The sequence below is a fragment of the Prionailurus viverrinus genome, chromosome B4 (genome assembly GCF_022837055.1).
Source record: "Prionailurus viverrinus isolate Anna chromosome B4, UM_Priviv_1.0, whole genome shotgun sequence".
NCBI classification, from domain to species: domain Eukaryota; kingdom Metazoa; phylum Chordata; class Mammalia; order Carnivora; family Felidae; genus Prionailurus; species Prionailurus viverrinus.
In genome coordinates, this window is record NC_062567.1 from 36570992 (window position 1) to 36590759 (window position 19768).

Genomic DNA, 19768 nt, shown 5'->3' on the forward strand with positions numbered 1-19768 from the left:
ACTTAACAGAAGAATATGGGGGAAGGGAAGGGGAAAAACAGTTGCAAACAGAGAGGGAAGTAAATCTATAAGAGACTCTTAAATACAAAGAACAAACTGAGGATTGATGGGAGGGGCAGGGGAGAGGAGAAAATGGGTAATGGGCATTGAGGAGGGCACTTGTTGGAATGAGCACTGGGTGTTGTATATAAGTGATGAATCACAGGAATGTACCCCCAAAACCAAGAGCACACTGTATACACTGTATGTTAGCTAACTTGACAATAAATTATATTAAAAAAAAGAATAAATCAAGCTAATCAGAAAATCACTAAGATCTGAGAAACAGCCCAAAGCTAGGGTACAGCTGAATAATAAGTTTCATCTCCTATATAAGGCCACTCCTTCAAGGCTAAGAAAGATAGCTGTTTCACCTAATACATAGAAACAAACAAAGAGTTAAACAAGATGAGAAGACAGAGTAATATATTCCAAACAAAAGAATAAGACAAAACTTCAAAAAAGAGACCTTAATGAAATGGAGATAAGTAATTTACCTGATAAAGAGTTCAAAGTAGTGGTCAGAAAGATGCTCACCAAACTCAGGAGAAGAATAGATAAACATGGTGAGAACGAACAATGAGATGGAAGGTGAGGTGCAAAAATGTAGAATTTTAAAAATGTGCTCAAACTTAAGATGCTATCAACTTAAATAGACTGTTGTAAATATAGGATGTTATATGTAAACCTTATGGTAACCATAAAGCAATAATCTAGATACACATAAGACAATGAAAAAGAAATCTAAATGTAACGCTAAAAAAAAAAATCACCAAACCACAAGAGAAGAAAGCAAGAGAAGAACGGAACAGAGAGTAACAACAAAAACAGAAAATAATCATGAAATTGGATTTAAAAAAACCCACAAGACCCATTTGTTTGTTGCCTGCAAGAGATTTACCTCAGATCTAAGGACACACACACCAGGCTCAAATAAAATCAGAAATGAAAGAGGAGAAGTTTACAACTGATACTACAGAAATACCAAGGGTTATAAGAGTGTACTATGAAAAATTACATGCCAGAAAATTGGACAACCTAGAAGAAATGTATACATTTCTAGAAACATATACTCTTTCAAGGCTGGATCATGAAGAAAATCTGAATAGACCGATTTCTAGCAAGGAGATTGAGTCAGTAATCTGATTCAACAAACAAAAGTCCAGGACCAGATGGCTTCACTGGTGAATTCTACGACATTCAAAGAAGATTTAATACCTATCTTTCTCAAACTATTCCAAAAAAATTGAAGAGGAGAGAACACTTCCAAACTCATTGTACAGGCCAGGCATTACCTTGATACCAAAACCATATAAGGACACCAGAAAAACAAATCAGAGGCCAACATCCCTAAATGAACATAGATACAACATCCTCTACAAAATATTAGCAAACCAAATTCAACATTACAATAGAAGAATCATACACCATGCTCAAGTGGCATTTATTCCAAGGATGCAAGGATGGCTCAACATTTACCAATGAATCAATATGATATACCACATTAACAAAATAAAAGATTAAAATTATATGATCATCTCAATAAATGCAGAAAGAAGCATGTGACAAAATTTAATACCCACTTACGATAAAAAGCACTCAACAAAGTGGGTATAGAAGGAACCTACGTCAATACAATGAAGGCTTTATATGACAAAGCCACAGCTAATATCATACTCAATGGTGAACAGTTGAAAGCTTTTCCTCTGAGATCAGGAACAAGACAAGAATGCTCTAGCCACTTTTATTCAACATATTATTGGAAGTCCTAGTCACAGAAATTAAGCAAGAAAAGGAAATGAAGGGCATCCAAATCAGAAAGGAAGAAGCAAAATTCTCTCTAATTACAGATGACATGAATATATATATATCCCTAAAGACACCACCAAAAACCTGTCAGAACTAATTTATGAAATTAAGTAAAGTTGCAGGAAAAAAATCAATATACAGATACCTGTTTTGTTTCTATACAATAATAACAAATTACTAAAAAGAGAAATTAAAACAATCCTATTTACAATTGCATCAAAAGGATAAAATACCTAGAAATAAATTTAACCACAAAAGTGAAAGTACTGTGAAATGAAAATTGTAAGACACTGATAAAACAAATTGAAGATGACACAAATAAATGTAAAGGTATCCTGTGCTCATGGATTGGAAGAACTAACATTGTTAAAATGTCCATACTACCCAAAACAATCTACAGATTCAACGCAATATGTATCAAAATCCAGTGGCATTTTTCACAGAACTAAAACAAATAATTCTAAAATTTGTAAGGAACCACAAAAGGCCCCACATAGCCAAAGCAGTCTTGAGAAGGAAAAAACAAACCTGAATGTACCATGCGCATGTAAACTGCGCTACAAAGCTATACTAATCAAAAAAGTATGGTTTTGCAAACTAAAAACAGATACATAAGTCAATGGAACAGAATAGAGAGCCCAGAAATAAGCCCACACATATATAGTCAATTAATTTACAAAAAGGAGCCTAGAATATGCAACAAGGAAAGAACAGTTTATTCAATAAATGGTGCTCAGCAAACTGGACAGCTACATGCAAAAGTATGAAACGAGGCCACTACCTTACATCATATAAAAAATTAACTCAAAATGGATTAAATACCTGAAACCATAAAATTCCTAGAAGACGACACAGGTGGTAAGCTCCATGACATTGGTCTTAGTGATTTTTTTGAGTCTGACTCCAAAGGCAAGGGAAATGAAAGCAAAAACAAATAGGACTACATCAAAGTAAACAGCTTCTGCAGAACAATAGAACCATCAACAAAATGAAAAGGCAGCCTATTGAATGGGAGAAAATATTTACACATTACACATCTGATAAGGGGTTAATATTAAAAATATATGACTCCTACAACTTAACAACAAAACGCAAGCAACCTGATTAAAAAATAAGTCAGAGAAAGACAAATATTACATGATTTCATTTATATATGGAATCTAAAAAACAAAACAAATTAATAAACAAACAAAAACAGACTCTTAAATACATAGAAAAAACTAGGGGTTGCCAGAGGGAAGGAGTGTGGAGGGTGGCAAAACTGGTGAAAGAGATGAAAAGGTATAAGGTTTTAGTTACACAATAAATAAGTCATGGAGATGAAAAGTCCAGCATGGGGAATGAAGTCAATAACATTGTAATAACCTTGTATGGTGAAAGATGGTGACTACACTTATTGTGGTGAGCACTGAGTAATGTGTAGAATTATAAAATTACTACTTTGTACATCTGAAACTAATACAACATTGTATGCCAACCATATTTCAATAAATTTTAAGAATAATGCAACAAAAAAGGCGCAGAAGATCTGAATAGATATTTTTTGAAAGAAGACAGATGTTCAATATCTAATTGAAGTAATTATCAGGGAAAAGCAAATCAAAACCACAATAAAATATCACTTCATACCTGTTAGAATGGCTATTATAAAAAAGACAAGAAATAACAAGAATTGGAGAAGATGTGGAGAAAAGGAAATCCTCACACATTGTTGGTGGAAATGTAAATTGGTATAGGCACTGTGGCAAGTGGTATGGAAATTCTTCAAAAAATGAAAAATAGAACTACCCTATAATCCAGCAATTCCACATCTGAGTATTTATCTGAAGAATACAAAAACACAAATTTGAAAAGCTATATGCACCTGTATGTTCATTGCAGCATTTTTTACAGTAGTCAAGATATGGAAACAACCCAAGTGTCCTTCAATGGGTAAATGGATAAAGAAGGTATGGGGTGTGTGTGTGTGTGTGTGTGTGTGTGTGTGTGTGTGTGTGTGTGATGTAACAGTACTCAGCCATAAAAAAGGAGGAAATCTTGCCAGTTGTGACAACTTGAGGGTGGAACCTGAGGGTGTAATGCTACGTGGAATAAGTCAGAGAAAGACAAATACTATATGATTCCCAGATTTATATCTTGAATCTAAAAAACAAAACAAAAACAAACTCATAGAGATAGAAAACAGACTGGTAGTTATCAGAGGGAAACTGGGTTAGGAGTGAGTGAAATGGGTGAAAGAGTTGAATCATGTGGTGATGGATGGTAACTAGACTTATGGTGAAAATCACTTTATAGTATATCCAGATATTGAATTATAATGTTGTATACCTGAAACAGATATGCAGGTATACTTGTTTTATTATACTTTGCTTTATTGTGTTTTGCAGATATTGTGTTTTTAACAAAGTGAAATTTGTGACAACCCTGCATTAAGCAAATCTATTGGTGCCATTTTTCCAACAGAATTTGTTCACTCTGTCTCTGTGTTATATTTTGGTGATTTCACAATATTTCAAACTTTTTCATTATTACTATATTTGTTGTAGTGATCTTGATGAGTGATTATACTTGCTAAGAGCTCAAAAATGGTTAACATTTTTAGCAATAAAGCATTTTTTAAAGTATGTACTTTTTAAAGAAATAATGCTAGTGCACACTTAATAGACTACACTATAATGCAAACATAACTTTTATATGCACTGGGAAACCAAAAAAATTTGACTTTATTGCAGTGGTGTGGAACAGAACCCACAATGTCTTTGAGGTCTGCCTGTAGTGTTTGTTATATACCAGTTCTACCACACACACACACACACACACACACACACACACACACACATTTCTTCAGTAAGCAGTTCCAAAGCCTATACGTGGAGAAGCAAGGAGTTCGAAGGCACAAGGCACTCTTACCTTTACCAGTAATAACAGTGAAAACTTGGGTTTCCCATCTGCCTTATTCTTTACTCTTACTTCTCAATTGAACTTAGAGTATGGGGAAGAGGGATGTTATTTATTGAATCCCTTCAAATCCCCAATACTTCCTAGACAATCAGCTGAGAGAATAATCACAGGTTTGAAAGGGTATGAGCCTGGATTCTTTACCCCACTCCCAACTCCCTCAACACATCCCCGGGATGCCTCCAAGCAGCTCCTTCTCATACTTTGGAAAATATGCTGTCTTATCCAAACGTCAGCCTGAGGCCCAGACCTTTATCTGACTCTTGCTAAACCTCTTAGAGGTTTTTTTATCTGTGCATTCCCAACAATACATGCAGGAAAAGTATATATATATATACACACACACACACACACACACATACACACATACATAATATGTGATGAATATAAAACTTATCCCACTTATATATGTGATTATATAAGATCTATCCCTCTTTCCCCATTTGATATGCTTCCTATTGGGCAAAATCTAATTTTACTTTATGCATTATTTCTTCCAAGAGGCATCTTCAAATTCTTGCTGTCCCCATTCTACCCTTCTTGTGGCTATCTTCCCATTCAGAAAGAAAACAGAACTTAAAACCCTAGTTAACCCTTAATAGATCTCTCCAAATTCCTCTGACTCTACTTCCTTACCTTCTCCTGGATTCCTTCATCATCACCAGCAAAGTACAAAATAGGGACATTGAGTTCAGAGGCGGCTACCCACTGAAGTACGGCTTGGAGTTGCTTGTTCTGAACTGTGTCAGTTAGGTTATGATTGCTGACAATCACTTTGGGTGCTGCATACCCTTCAGGGGGCTGTCCTGATATACCTCTTAATTCATTATGGATAGCTTGATAGGCATTCTGCAGGACAGCCTCTGCTGTCCCTGTGCCCTTGACTGGTAAACACTCATATAAATTATCTGGGAAGGCTGAAGTTGGCCTGCTTGCATCCCCAGACTTATCATCTCCCAGCTCTGCCAAGGGAGAGTCACAGGACTTGGCAATAATGAGACATAACTTCATCACTGAATCCATCAGATATTCTACCATCTGCCCATTCATGTGGCCATCTAGCTGGTTAACAACCATCTTGGTCAGCCCAGCAAAGGTACCACCAGCCTCATCACCTTCACTTAATTTGATGGAAGAAGGGGTTACAGGTCTTTCACACTGGTAGTTATAGTCTTCCTTAACTGGCTGTTCTGGTACCTTGGGTTCAGAGCTACGGTCACTCTTGAAAATGGTCTCACCAAGTAAATTCCGGATAAAGTTAAAGAAAACACTCTTTAGATCCTTCTTTTCTGCTTCATCTTGGTCACCTCCCATATGAGGAGACTTAAGGCTGGACTCATCAGGAACCTCAGGGGACTTGTTGGCAGGCAGGTTGGTCCTGCCAGCAGCTTCAAGGAAGCTCTGTGCATCCATGCTTCCTCCCTGTGCCAGGTGGTACTGAATCAGAAGTAAGGCTGATACGATCAGGTCCTTGGCCAAGGAGTCTGAATCACACATAAAATTCTCAGGTTTCTCTCGGCATTGCATAGGGGGGCTGAGGTTGCAAGTATCCAGAGGATATCCCAGGGGAATGTCTGGTACAGGCTTATACTGTTTGTTGGGAGCTGCAAATGTTGCCTGTTGGAAACCCAGAGATTTTCCTTCTTTTTGCTGATTTTTATGCCAAAAGCTCAATCCCTCTTTGATAATGTGTTCACCCAGAGTTTCGGCACAAGTCTTCTTTTCTGGTTTGGATGCGGGAGAATACATTTTTTCCCTCAATTTACCTTCAGATTTCATTGATGCAAAGTTTACATTTTGTTTTTTAGGGTCACCCATTCCTTTCATGGAGACAAGGGAGTAACTCTCAGACTTGTCTTTGGTTTTCCTGATAATTTCTGGAGGTTTCTTTGCAAACATCACGGTGTATAGCTTACCCAGCATGGCATCCATGATATCTGTGGCCTTCTGGCTTCCGTGAGAGAATAAACTTCTTTTCACAGCTGAGACAAAATCTGAATCAGTCATGAGGGTCCCTGTGACACTGTGGAGGTTCTTCATGAAGGAGTCAATGAGATCTGAGACGACCTCTTTTGCATGCTTGAGCAGTACCTTCTTTAGCAGGATGGTGGCAATAGTTGTGTCCTTCACTTGGATCTTCAGTGTCTTCATGACGGAAACCATCATATCAGATACCACACTGTTAGCATAGGTCATTATCCCTTGACTAACAGAAGCTGTAAAGTCATCAGGCCTTTCTTGCCCTCTGAACATCTTTCTCTCCCCAGATAACCTTCCACCCTCTTTGGCATCACCTGCGTTACGAGATTCAAACACCTCCTTATAGAAGAAAGACTTCTTAGAAGCAGGCTTGTCATCTGGACCCTTGCTTTCTTTGGTGCTCTCCTTCATCTTCAGAGTGGTCTTATATTTCAAATGTGGGGGACTCCGTAATAATCCTGAGGCTCTGTCACCAGAGCCAGGAGTCTTATCTGAGGTAGCATTCTTGGAACATGCAGAGACTGTCTTGTTCACCAGATCTGATGCCACCTTACTCAAGCTTTTGTTGGGTATGGGCTCATCTCCTATGTACAATGACTGGTGGACACATTTGTTTTCAGAGCCATCTATCCTCTCATTGATCTCCTTGCGGGCCATGGCTATGACTAGATTTGTGAGGCGATTAGCATAGAAGGAAACTTCATCTACTGAACTCCCATTACCAAGTGGGACACTGGGGCCCTGGACAGGGTTTTCTCTGTGCATCATCTCAAAATGCAATCTTCCTGGACTGCCCTTGGTTGTGGTATTGTAATAGTCCACAGAAAAACCACTGCGGGGGTCTCCTCCTGGGTTGCTCATTTCCCCGCCAAGTGAGGATTCTCCAGGCTTGAACCTAACATCTTGGAACCCTGCTGTACTTTTTTCCAGATCTCTGCGGAGCCAGCTGAGCACTCTGATAGGATCAGTTGAGGCTTCCTTAAAAACAGACAAGGATTCATCCGACTATAACAGAGTAAAGATATGGGACATTCAGAACAACCTCAAAGATTAGTTACAAAAATGGTCACCTCTCTCAAGCCTTAACTGCTGCATCATCACAATAAAATTAACCAACATTTATGGAGTACTTAGTATGTATCAGGCACTGTTATAAGTATTTTAATACTATTATCTCATTTAACATTATTTTGCAGTGAACTTAAATGTTAGGTCTCTTATCTGCATTTTACAGAGGAGGGAATTGAAGAACTGAGAGATTCAGTTAGTTACTTATCTGAGGTTATACAGCTAATCACTGATGGAGCAGGAATTCCAACCTAGGCAGTCCGACTCTTGAGTCCCTACTGTCAGCCACTACATGATATTGCTTTTTTTTTTTTAATTTTTTTTCCCAACGTTTATTTATTTTTGGGACAGAGAGAGACAGAGCATGAACGGGGGAGGGGCAGAGAGAGAGGGAGACACAGAAGCGGAAACAGGCTCCAGGCTCTGAGCCATCAGCCCAGAGCCTGACACGGGGCTCGAACTCACGGACCGCAAGATCGTGACCTGGCTGAAGTCGGATGCTTAACCGACTGCGCCACCCAGGCGCCCCTACATGATATTGCTTTTAACAACATACATCCTTAAGATCTGAAAAGTCAACAGCTACACAACAGAGTTAGCATTGGAACTGAATCCAGTTTTTATTATATTTATATTACTTGCTATTTCCTATGGTTTATCTGTTTTTATTTAGGTCTCTTACCACAACTATAGTCTTCAGAAAATTAGAGAATTCAAGGACAATTGTACATAATTGATCACTCTGCCAGGTACACAAGCACAATTTTGATATGTTAAATGGCTTCCAGTGAACTATTTGATATCACTTAAGTAAACCGTCTAATTTATAATAGAGGAATTAATATCTGTGGATAATTTATCGGTTTTGAATGAATACAGATTCTTTAATGCACACTAGCTGTGATAAGCACATGTACATATAGTATATGTTTACACATTGTAATCTATAATTTTCACTTGGACACAGGCTAAAATAATATGTGAAAGTGTCCTATTTACTATCAAATGTAAAGGAGCAGTGTAATGGAGTAATGTCTGTCTAGGAATGACTACAAGTATCACCCATCTTTTTTTTTTTTTAATTTTTTTTTCAACGTTTATTTATTTTTGGGACAGAGAGAGACAGAGCATGAACGGGGGAGGGGCAGAGAGAGAGGGAGACACAGAATCGGAAACAGGCTCCAGGCTCTGAGCCATCAGCCCAGAGCCTGACGCGGGGCTCGAACTCACGGACCGTGAGATCGTGACCTGGCTGAAGTCGGACACTTAACCGACTGCGCCACCCAGGCGCCCCAAGTATCACCCATCTTTAAAGAATGATTTGGTTCACAGTAGTAACCACAGAAAGGTAGAAATATGAGTGATCTAAACATTTTCCTTTTTTGACATACCTTTGTGTTATTTGTTTTGTTGTGTTTTTAACTAACTCTATTAAAGTTTCTTAAGTTGGATACTTTATTATCTGAGTTTCCAGTTTCTTATCTGTCAAATGGGAATAACAGCAAACTCTTCATAGTATTATTATGAGGATTAAATGAGATAATTTATAACCATCAAAAAAATAATGATTTGTCATTTTAATTACCAAGTGTCATATAGTTACTAGATACTATTTCTTAAATACTTGTGTTTTCCGGGCACTGGACTAGGTGCTTTACACACATTATTTCACTTAATCTACATATATGCTCTACACTGGATGTATTACTATTCTAGTTTCATAGGTGACAAAATTGTAGCTTAGAGAAGATACATAAATTCGCTAGTATCTCAGAGCTACCATATGATGGAGTTTAGTATCCAAATACAGTTCTGACTCCAGAATTGGCTCTCCACACCTACAGTACACGGCTGTGTTTTAATGACTTGGAAAGAAGAGAAAAGCAGTTGTATCAGTCTGCTACGGGGCTGGTTTAAGGGATCCATGGGCCATGGCAGTTGTTGTAAAGTCCTCCTAGATGGTTCTCCTAATTTGAATAATAGCTGTTTCAGGGAAATTTTGTACTTCAGTGGAAAACTATGCATAATCTTATAGCATAGTCTTCCACATCTTCTGATCCTCTATTTTACAATTCTGTAGATAAGTGATAGCAATTCAATAGAATCCTTATTTACACATGTAAATTCTCAGAGAAGGTTCCACTGACTTCCTCCCCCACTGTGGAAAAGGTCAGTTTTACCTACATTTGCACCTTCACTTCAATATCCCTGATCCATATATGTGGTTCTTTGATTTTCCTTTGAACCTCACCAGTTCCTTGTTAATGATTAAAGAAAACCTTTAATGTGAGTTTATTTCTATACATATATGAAGCTTATTTTTTTTTCCAACGTTTTTTATTTATTTTTGGGACAGAGAGAGACAGAGCATGAACGGGGAGGGGCAGAGAGAGAGGGAGACACAGAATCAGAAACAGGCTCCAGGCTCCGAGCCATCAGCCCAGAGCCTGACGCGGGGCTCGAACTCACGGACCGCGAGATCATGACCTGGCTGAAGTCGGACACTTAACCGACTGCGCCACCCAGGTGCCCTATATGAAGCTTATTAATTCACCCTTCTCTGAAAATGATATTTTATTTTTTATTTTTTATTTTTTTTTCAACGTTTATTTATTTTTGGGACAGAGAGAGACAGAGTATGAACGGGGGAGGGGCAGAGAGAGAGGGAGACACAGAATCTGAAACAGGCTCCAGGCTCTGAGCCATCAGCCCAGAGCCTGACGCGGGGCTCGAACTCACGGACCGCGAGATCGTGACCTGGCTGAAGTCGGACGCTTAACCGACTGCGCCACCCAGGCGCCCCTGAAAATGATATTTTAATAGTTTTGGAAGTCTTTGCCAAGATGTCCAAAAGATTCATCTTGAGAGAATATTGAGGGAAGTGTACCAGGTACATTTTTTCTTTGACCCCAGAGATGAATTCAAGGTGGCAATAGAACTTTGCAGACATTTTCTTTTTTCTAGTTTTAATTTTCCTATGTACTGATTTTGCTTTTGGTTTTCATTTTGGTTCTTTTATGGCCAATAACCATTGGTGGCAGCAATGATCAAGAACGTGGTTTTATTGCTTAACCATTTTGTGATTCTTTAATGGAATAATTGTTATAGAGATTTATTTTCTATTGGGCAAGAGACAACGTATTTTTTTGCTCCTCTCAAGCTCAAAGTAATTAAGAATTTTGTGCCCACTTAGGAGAAGAGCTCTTTGATTTATGCACATGTGATTTTTGTGTTTCTGTGTTTACTTTTGATGCATGGCCGAAAGTTCGTTATTTTTTATTGAGATTTAATTGACATATAACATTATATTAGTTTCAGATTCAAATTATAATGATCCAATATTTGCATTATTGCAAAATGATCACCACCATAAGTCTAGTTAACATCCATCACCATGCATAGTTCAAAATATTTTTCTTGTGACGACAACTTTCAAGATCTACTCTCTTTGCAACTTTCAGATATACAACATAGTATTATTAACTATGGTCACCATGCTATACATTAAATCCCCAGGGTTTATTTATTTTATAGTTGGAAGTTTATACCTTTTGACCCTCTTCACCCATTTTGCTCACTCTCACACCACCCACCTCTGGCAGCCACCCACCTGTTCTCTGCATCTATGAGTCCCTTTTTTTTTTTTTAAGATTCTACATATAAGTGAGATCATATGGTATTTGTCTTTCTCTGTATGACTTATTTCACTTAGCTTAATACCCTCTAGGTCCATCCATGTTATTGCAAATGGCAAGACTCCCTTCTTTTTATGGCTGGATAATATTCTGTTGTGTATTTTCTTTATTGAGTCATCCATGGATGGACACTTAGGTTGCTTTCATGTATTGGTTATTGTAAATAATGCTGCAATAAACACAGGGGTGCAGCTATCTCTTAAAAATAGTGATTTTGTTTCCTTCAGATATACAAAGGAATTGCTGGATCATATGAAAATTATTAATTTTAATAATTTCCTCATGTGGTTACAATTAGTATTAAATGACATAATATGCACAAAACTGTGTAATCTTATGGTGGTGGATATGATTAATACTACTCCAACATTTCATGTTGAGATTAGATTTCAGAAGAGATAAGAGAAGATTAAGAGAAGTCAATAAGCTTGATGATACAGTGAAACATAGCTAGCCATCTATGGGAGTACTAGGGAATAAAACTTGACTTCCTGGGGTGCCTGGGTGGCTCACTCGGTTAGGCGTCTGACTTCGGTTCAGGTCATGATCTCACGGTTTGTGAATTAGAGCCCCATGTCCAGCTCTGTGCTGACAGCTCAGAGCCTAGAGCCTGCTTCAGATTCTGTGCCTCCTCCTCTCTCTGCCCCTCCCCTGCTCATGCTCTGTTTCTGTCTCTCAATAATAAACGTTAAAAAAAAATTGAAAAAAACCCCAAAACTTGACTTCCTGTATATATGGGAAGTACTGCCCTGGATGAAAAGAGAAGTACTGGAAGACAGTATGGCTAGGGATGTGTACTGTGATTCATTCCTATCAGACCAGGTAGGAGTTCAGCTACTTGCTGAGCTTCTGTGATGAATTTTTTTAACATTTTTTTTCTGGGGTGCCTGGGTCACTCCGCTGGTTAAGTGTCTGACTCTTGATTTCAGCTCAGGTCATGATCTTATAGTTTGTTAGTTCAAGCCCCACGTCAGGCTCTGTGCCGACAGTGCAGAGCCTGCTTGGGATTCTCTCTCTCTCTGCCCCTCACCCACTCGTGCTCTCTCTCAAATAAACTTACAAAAATTGTTTTTCTGAACCAAAGATCAGTAAAAAGTGGGAAATTCTATATGGACATAATTTAGCTTTAAGAAGAAGTTTTAAGAAAGAGTGCTGCCTATAGGCATGTCCAAGAAAGGGACAGAGAAAAGGTGGTGGAGTCAGAGAGAGATAGCATTCAAGAAATGGAAAAATCAGGTTCCAATACACAAACTATCCAGCAGTAGGACCAACTTGATGGCCCTCTACTGCAGAGGTGATTTAGGAATTTAGGGGAGATGATGTGTAATACAAACTATCTGCATAATTCAATATGTATACAGTGTTTGTGTACAACACACTCTACTAGAAACTGTGGGACATGTAAAGATGAAATAAATATGATCTTGCCTTCTGGAAGCATAAAGTCCACCGTAGAGACAAAATATGAACACAAATATTACTAAATACTATGTGATCAGTGTTATAAAAGAATACAAAGAGAGACGCTTAATGTTACACAAGGGGCAGATCATTTGGGGTGGGTGACTAGAAAAAGTAGTGGCATTTGAGATGGACTTTTAAACATTTTGGTAGTCAGATATAACAGGGTGGGCGTGGCAACAAAATGACATATGCAAAGTATAGTATTTGGGATAATGCTAGGTTTAAATCAAATAGCCCCTGAAGTGTCAGTGGTAGAAGAAAGTAGAGGTTTATTTCTCAATCACTTTGCTTACAGAGGACATTCAATGAGAAGCTTTCTTTGCAGTGACTTAGGGACCTAGGCTCTGCTTTTGCATAGTTTCACTCTCCTCAAAATCTATTCTTCAGGTTTATGGGGAAATATCAAGATCACAGAGAACTGAATGGGAGACTTTTGTAGTCCAGGCCTGGAAATGTCAAACATCACTTCTACCGATATTCCTTTTGTCTTTGTCTTTTGAAAGTTTGATTGTAATGTGTCTCAGCATGGGTCGCTTTGAGTTCATTTTTCTTGGAGTTTATTGAACTTTTTGGATGTTTATATTCATCCCTTTCTTCATATTTGCAAAGCTTTAAGCCATTATTTTCTCAAATATCCTCTCTGCCCTTTCTCTTTCTCTTCTCCTACTGGGACTCCCACAATGTGCTGTTTGTTTGATGGTGTCCTACAGGTTCCTTTGGCTCTGTTCACTTTTCTTCAATCTTTTTTCTTTCTGTTCCTTAGAGTTGATAATTCCCATTATCCTGTTCTCAAGTTTTCTGATTCCTTCTTCTGCCTGCTCAAACCTACCTTTGAATCCCTTTTGTGAAATTTTCAATTCAGTTATTATACTTCTCATCTCCAGAATTTCTTTTAGGTTATCTCTAGGTTTTCTATCTCTTTTTGATATTTGCATTTTGTTCACACATTGTTTTCTCAGTTTTCTCCACATGTTTCTTTTAGTTCTTTGGGCATCTTTTAGACAGCTGTTTTATAGTCTTTGTCCAGTGGACCTGCCATCGGTTCTTTTTCAGACACAGTTTCTGTTGACCTACTTTTTTTCCTTTGAGTGAGCCACACTACTCTGTTTCTTTGTATGCCTTGTGATTTTTGTTGAAAACTGGGCATTTGAATCTAATGGTTGCAAGTTTAGAATTGAGGCTATAAGCTATCAGTATTTGTCATTCAAAAGAGCATTAAGTGTAAGCAGTAGTATCTTCATACTCCACATGATGCTATATTAGATTATAAAGTCTTAAAGGATCTCTATTCTGATTGGAAAAAGTATTCTTATAAAGGAATCTTAATCAGGTTAAGATTTTAGGAGCTTAAGTTCACATAAGTTAGGATAATCTTTGACAAACAAATTGATTAAATAATTTTGAATTCATAAAAACAGCTATGTCTTTTATGACTCCTCAGTATTAAGTATAATGGAAGTATGCATTTTTATTTTACTTTGATATGTTATTCATAAACTTATACAGGTTATAAAAATCCAATAAGCTATATTACTTCTACTTAATGTTTAAGACTATGAAAAATATAAATTTGTGTTTAATCAAATTGAATGATTATTCTGACAAACTTTATTACAACAGTTATTATATTTTATGGTATTGTTGGCTTGATTGTAAATTTCCAGCATCTTTAATGTAACTTAAAACATTGGTATTAAATTGAGTTAATTCATGGATATTAATTGGATACCTTGCTCATTTCTTTTTTTTTTTATTTTTCAATATATGAAATTTATTGTCAAATTGGTTTCCATACAACACCCAGTGCTCATCCCAAAAGGTGCCCTCCTCAATACCCATCACCCACCCTCCCCTCCCTCCCACCCCCCATCAACCCTCAGTTTGTTCTCAGTTTTTAACAGTCTCTTATGCTTTGGCTCTCTCCCACTCTAACCTCTTTTTTTTTTTTCCTTCCCCTCCCCCATGGGTTTCTGTTAAGTTTCTCAGGATCCACATAAGAGTGAACACATATGGTATCTGTCTTTCTCTGTATGGCTTATTTCACTTAGCATCACACTCTCCAGTTCCATCCACATTGCTACAAAGGGCCATATTTCGTTCTTTCTCATTGCTCTGTAGTACTCCATTGTGTATATAAACCACAATTTCTTTATCCATTCATCAGTTGATTGACATTTAGGCTCTTTCCATCATTTGGCTATTGTTGAGAGTGCTGCTATAAACATTGGGGTACAAGTGCCCCTATGCATCAGTACTCCTCTGTCCCTTGGTTAAATTCCTAGCAGTGCTATTGCTGGGTCATAGGGTAGGTCTATTTTTAATTTTTGGGGAACCTCCACACTGTTTTCCAGAGTGGCTGCACCAATTTGCATTCCCACCAACAGTACAAGAGGGTTCCCGTTTCTCCACATCCTCGCCAGCATCTATAGTCTCCTGATTTGTTCATTTTGGCCACTCTGACTGGCGTGAGGTGATATCTGAGTGTGGTGTTGATTTGTATTTCCCTGATAAGGAGCGACGTTGAGCATCTTTTCATGAGCCTGTTGGCCATCCGGATGTCTTCTCTAGAGAAGTGTTTATTCATGTTTGCTGCCCATTTGTTCACTGGGTTATTTGTTTTTCGGGTGTGGAGTTTGGTGAGCTCTTTATAGATTTTGGATACTAGCCCTTTGTCCGATATGTCATTTGCAAATATCTTTTCCCATTCCGTTGGTTGCCTTTTAGTTTTATTGGTTGTTTCCTTGGCTGTGCAGAAGCTTTTTATCTTCATAAGGTCCCAGTAATTCATTTTTGCTTTTAATTCCCTTGCCTTTGGGGATGTGTCGAGTAAGAGACTGCTACGGCTGAGGTCAGAGAGGTCTTTTCCTGCTTTCTCCTCTAGGGTTTTGATGGTTTCCTGTCTCACATTTAGGTCCTTTATCCATTTTGAGTTTATTTTTGTGAATGGTGTAAGAAAGTGGTCTAGTTTCAACCTTCTGCATGTTGCTGTCCAGTTCTCCCAGCACCATTTGTTAAAGAGACTTTTTTCCATTGGATGTTCTTTCCTGCTTTGTCAAAGATTAATTGGCCATACATTTGTGGGTCTAGTTCTGGGGTTTCTATTCTATTCCATTGGTCTATGTATCTGTTTTTGTGCCAATACCATGCTGTCTTGATGATTACAGCTTTGTAGTAGAGGCTAAAGTCTGGGATTGTGATGCCTCCTACTTTGGTCTTCTTCTTCAAAATTACTTTGGCTATTCGGGGCCTTTTGTGGTTCCATGTGAAGTTTAGGATTGCTTGTTCTAGTTTCGAGAAGAATGCTGGTGCAATTTTGATTGGGATTGCATTGAATGTGTAGATAGCTTTGGGTAGTATTGACATTTTGACAATATTTATTCTTCCCATCCATGAGCAGGGAATGTCTTTCCATTTCTTTATATCTTCTTCAATTACCTTCATAAGCTTTCTATAGTTTTCAGCATACACATCTTTTACATCTTTGGTTAGATTTATTCCTAGGTATTTTATGCTTCTTGGTGCAATTGTGAATGGGATCAGTTTCTTTATTTGTCTTTCTGTTGCTTCATTGTTAGTGTATAAGAATGCAACTGATTTCTGTACATTGATTTTGTACCCTGCAACTTTGCTGAATTCATGTATCAGTTCTAGCAGACTTTTGGTGGAGTCTATCGGATTTTCCATGTATAATATCATGTCATCTGCAAAAAGTGAAAGCTTGACTTCATCTTTGCCAATTTTGATGCCTTTGATTTCCTTTTGTTGTCTGATTGCTGATGCTAGAACTTCCAACACTATGTTAAACAACAGCGGTGAGAGTGGGCATCCCTGTCGTGTTCCTGATCTCAGGGAAAAAGCTCTCAGTTTTTCCCCATTAAGGATGATGTTAGCTGTGGGATTTTCATAAATGGCTTTTATGATGTTTAAGTATGTTCCTTCTATCCCGACTTTCTCAAGGGTTTTTATTAAGAAAGGGTGCTGAATTTTGTCAAAGGCCTTTTCTGCATCGATTGACAGGATCATATGATTCTTATCTTTTCTTTTATTAATGTGATGTATCACGTTGATTGACTTGTGAATGTTGAACCAGCCCTGCATCCCAGGAATGAATCCCACTTGATCATGGTGAATAATTCTTTTTATATGCTGTTGAATTCGATTTGCTAGTATCTTATTGAGAATTTTTGCATCCATATTCATCAGGGATATTGGCCTGTAGTTCTCTTTTTTTACTGGGTCTCTGTCTGGTTTAGGAATCAAAGTAATACTGGCTTCATAGAATGAGTCTGGAAGTTTTCCTTCCCTTTCTATTTCTTGGAATAGCTTGAGAAGGATAGGTATTATCTCTGCTTTAAACGTCTGGTAGAACTCCCCTGGGAAGCCATCTGGTCCTGGACTCTTATTTGTTGGGAGATTTTTGATAACCGATTCCATTTCTTCGCTGGTTATGGGTCTGTTCAAGCTTTCTATTTCCTCCTGATTGAGTTTTGGAAGAGTGTGGGTGTTTAGGAATTTGTCCATTTCTTCCAGGTTGTCCAATTTGTTGGCATATAATTTTTCATAGTATTCCCTGATAATTGTTTGTATCTCTGAGGGATTGGTTGTAATAATTCCATTTTCATTCATGATTTTATCTATTTGGGTCATCTCCCTTTTCTTTTTGAGAAGTCTGGCTAGAGGTTTGTCAATTTGTTTATTTTTTTCAAAAAACCAACTCTTGGTTTCGTTGATCTGCTCTACAGTTTTTTTAGATTCTATATTGTTTATTTCTGCTCTGATCTTTATTATTTCTCTTCTTCTGCTGGGTTTAGGCTGCCTTTGCTGTTCTGCTTCTATTTCCTTTAGGTGTGCTGTTAGACTTTGTATTTGGGATTTTTCTTGTTTCTTGAGATAGGCCTGGACTGCAATGTATTTTCCTCTCAAAATTGCCTTCGCTGCATCCCAAAGCGTTTGGACTGTTATATTTTCATTTTTGTTTGTTTCCATATATTTTTTGATTTCTTCTCTAATTGCCTGGTTGACCCACTCATTCTTTAGTAGGGTGTTCTTTAACCTCCATGCTTTTGGAGGTTTTCCAGACTTTTTCCTGTGGTTGATTTCAAGCTTCATATAGCATTGTGATCTGAAAGTATGCATGGTAAAATTTCAATTCTTGTATACTTATGAAGGGCTGTTTTGTGACCCAGTATATGATCTATCTTGGAGAATGTTCCATGTGCACTCGAGAAGAAAGTATATTCTGTTGCTTTGGGATGCAGAGTTCTAAATATATCTGTCAAGTGCATCTGATCCAATGTATCATTCAGGGCCCTTGTTTCTTTATTGACCGTGTGTCTAGATGATCTATCCATTTCTGTAAGTGGAGTGTTAAAGTCCCCTGCAATTACCACATTCTTATCAATAAGGTTATGTTTATGAGTAATTGTTTTATATATTTGGGGGCTCCTGTATTCAGCACATAGACATTTATAACTGTTAGCTCTTCCTGATGGATAGACCCTGTAACTATTATATAATGCCCTTCTTCATCTCTTGTTACAGCCTTTAATTTAAAGTCTAGTTTGTCTGATATAAGTATGGCTACTCCAGCTTTCTTTTGGCTTCCAGTCGCATGATAAATAGTTCTCCATCCCCTCACTCTCAATCTAAAGGTGTCCTCAGGTCTAAAATGAGTCTCTTGTAGACAGCAAATAGATGGGTCTTGTTTTTTTATCCATTCTGATACCCTATGTCTTTTGGTTGGTGCATTTAGTCCATTTACATTCAGTGTTATTATAGAAAGATAAGGGTTTAGAGTCATTGTGATGTCTGTATGTTTTATGCTTGTAGCGATGTCTCTGATACTTTGTCTCACAGGAATCCCCTTAGGATCTCTTGTAGGGCTGGTTTAGTGGTGACGAATTCCTTCAGTTTTTGTTTGTTTGGGAAGACCTTTCTCTCTCCTTCTATTCTAAATGACAGACTTGCTGGATAAAGGATTCTCGGCTGCATATTTTTCCTGTTTACCCCATTGAAGATCTCCTGCCAATTCTTTCTGGCCTGCCAAGTTTCAAAAGAGAGATCAGTCACGAGTCTTATAGGTCTCCCTTTATATGTTAGGGCACGTTTATCCCTTGCTGCTTTCAGAATTTTCTCTTTATCCTTGTATTTTGCCAGTTTCACTATGATATGTCATGCAGAAGATCGATTCAAGTTACATCTGAAGGGAGTTCTCTGTGCCTCTTGGATTTCAATGCCTTTTTCCTTCCCCAGTTCAGGGAAGTTCTCAGCTATTATTTCTTCAAGTATACCTTCAGCACCTTTCCCTCTCTCTTCCTCCTCTGGGATACCAATTATGCGTATATTATTTCTTTTTAGTGTATCACTTAGTTCTCTAATTTTCCCCTCATACTCCTGGATTTTTTTATCTCTCTTTTTCTCAGCTTCCTCTTTTTCCATAATTTTATCTTCTAGTTCACCTATTCTCTCCTCTGCCTCTTCAATCCGAGCCGTGGTCGTTTCCATTTTATTTTGCATGTCGTTTAAAGCGTTTTTCAGCTCCTCCTGACTGTTCCTTAGTCCCTTGATCTCTGTAGCAAGAGATTCTCTGCTGTCCTCTATACTGTTTTCAAGCCCAGTGATTAATTTTATGACTATTATTCTAAATTCACTTTCTGTTATATTGTTTAATCCTTTTTGATCAGTTCATTAGCTGTTATTTCCTGGAGATTCTTTTGCGGGGAATTCTTCCGTTTGGTCATTTTGGATAGTCCCTG

The 19768-nt window shown here is 37.8% G+C and overlaps 1 protein-coding gene across 6 annotated transcripts in view; it reads right to left on the reverse strand.

Annotated features, from left to right (window-relative positions):
* Window positions 1-19768, reverse strand: part of AKAP3 (A-kinase anchoring protein 3) — a 48646-nt gene that overhangs the window by 15239 nt on the left and 13639 nt on the right. For 5 of the 6 annotated variants that reach the window (XM_047866090.1, XM_047866088.1, XM_047866089.1 and 2 more), the window contains one exon: window positions 5443-7791. In XM_047866090.1, the coding sequence (XP_047722046.1) occupies window positions 5443-7791 (2349 nt within the window). The remainder of the gene's footprint in view (window positions 1-5442; window positions 7792-19768) is intronic. The other variant, XM_047866091.1, reaches the window with a different exon arrangement.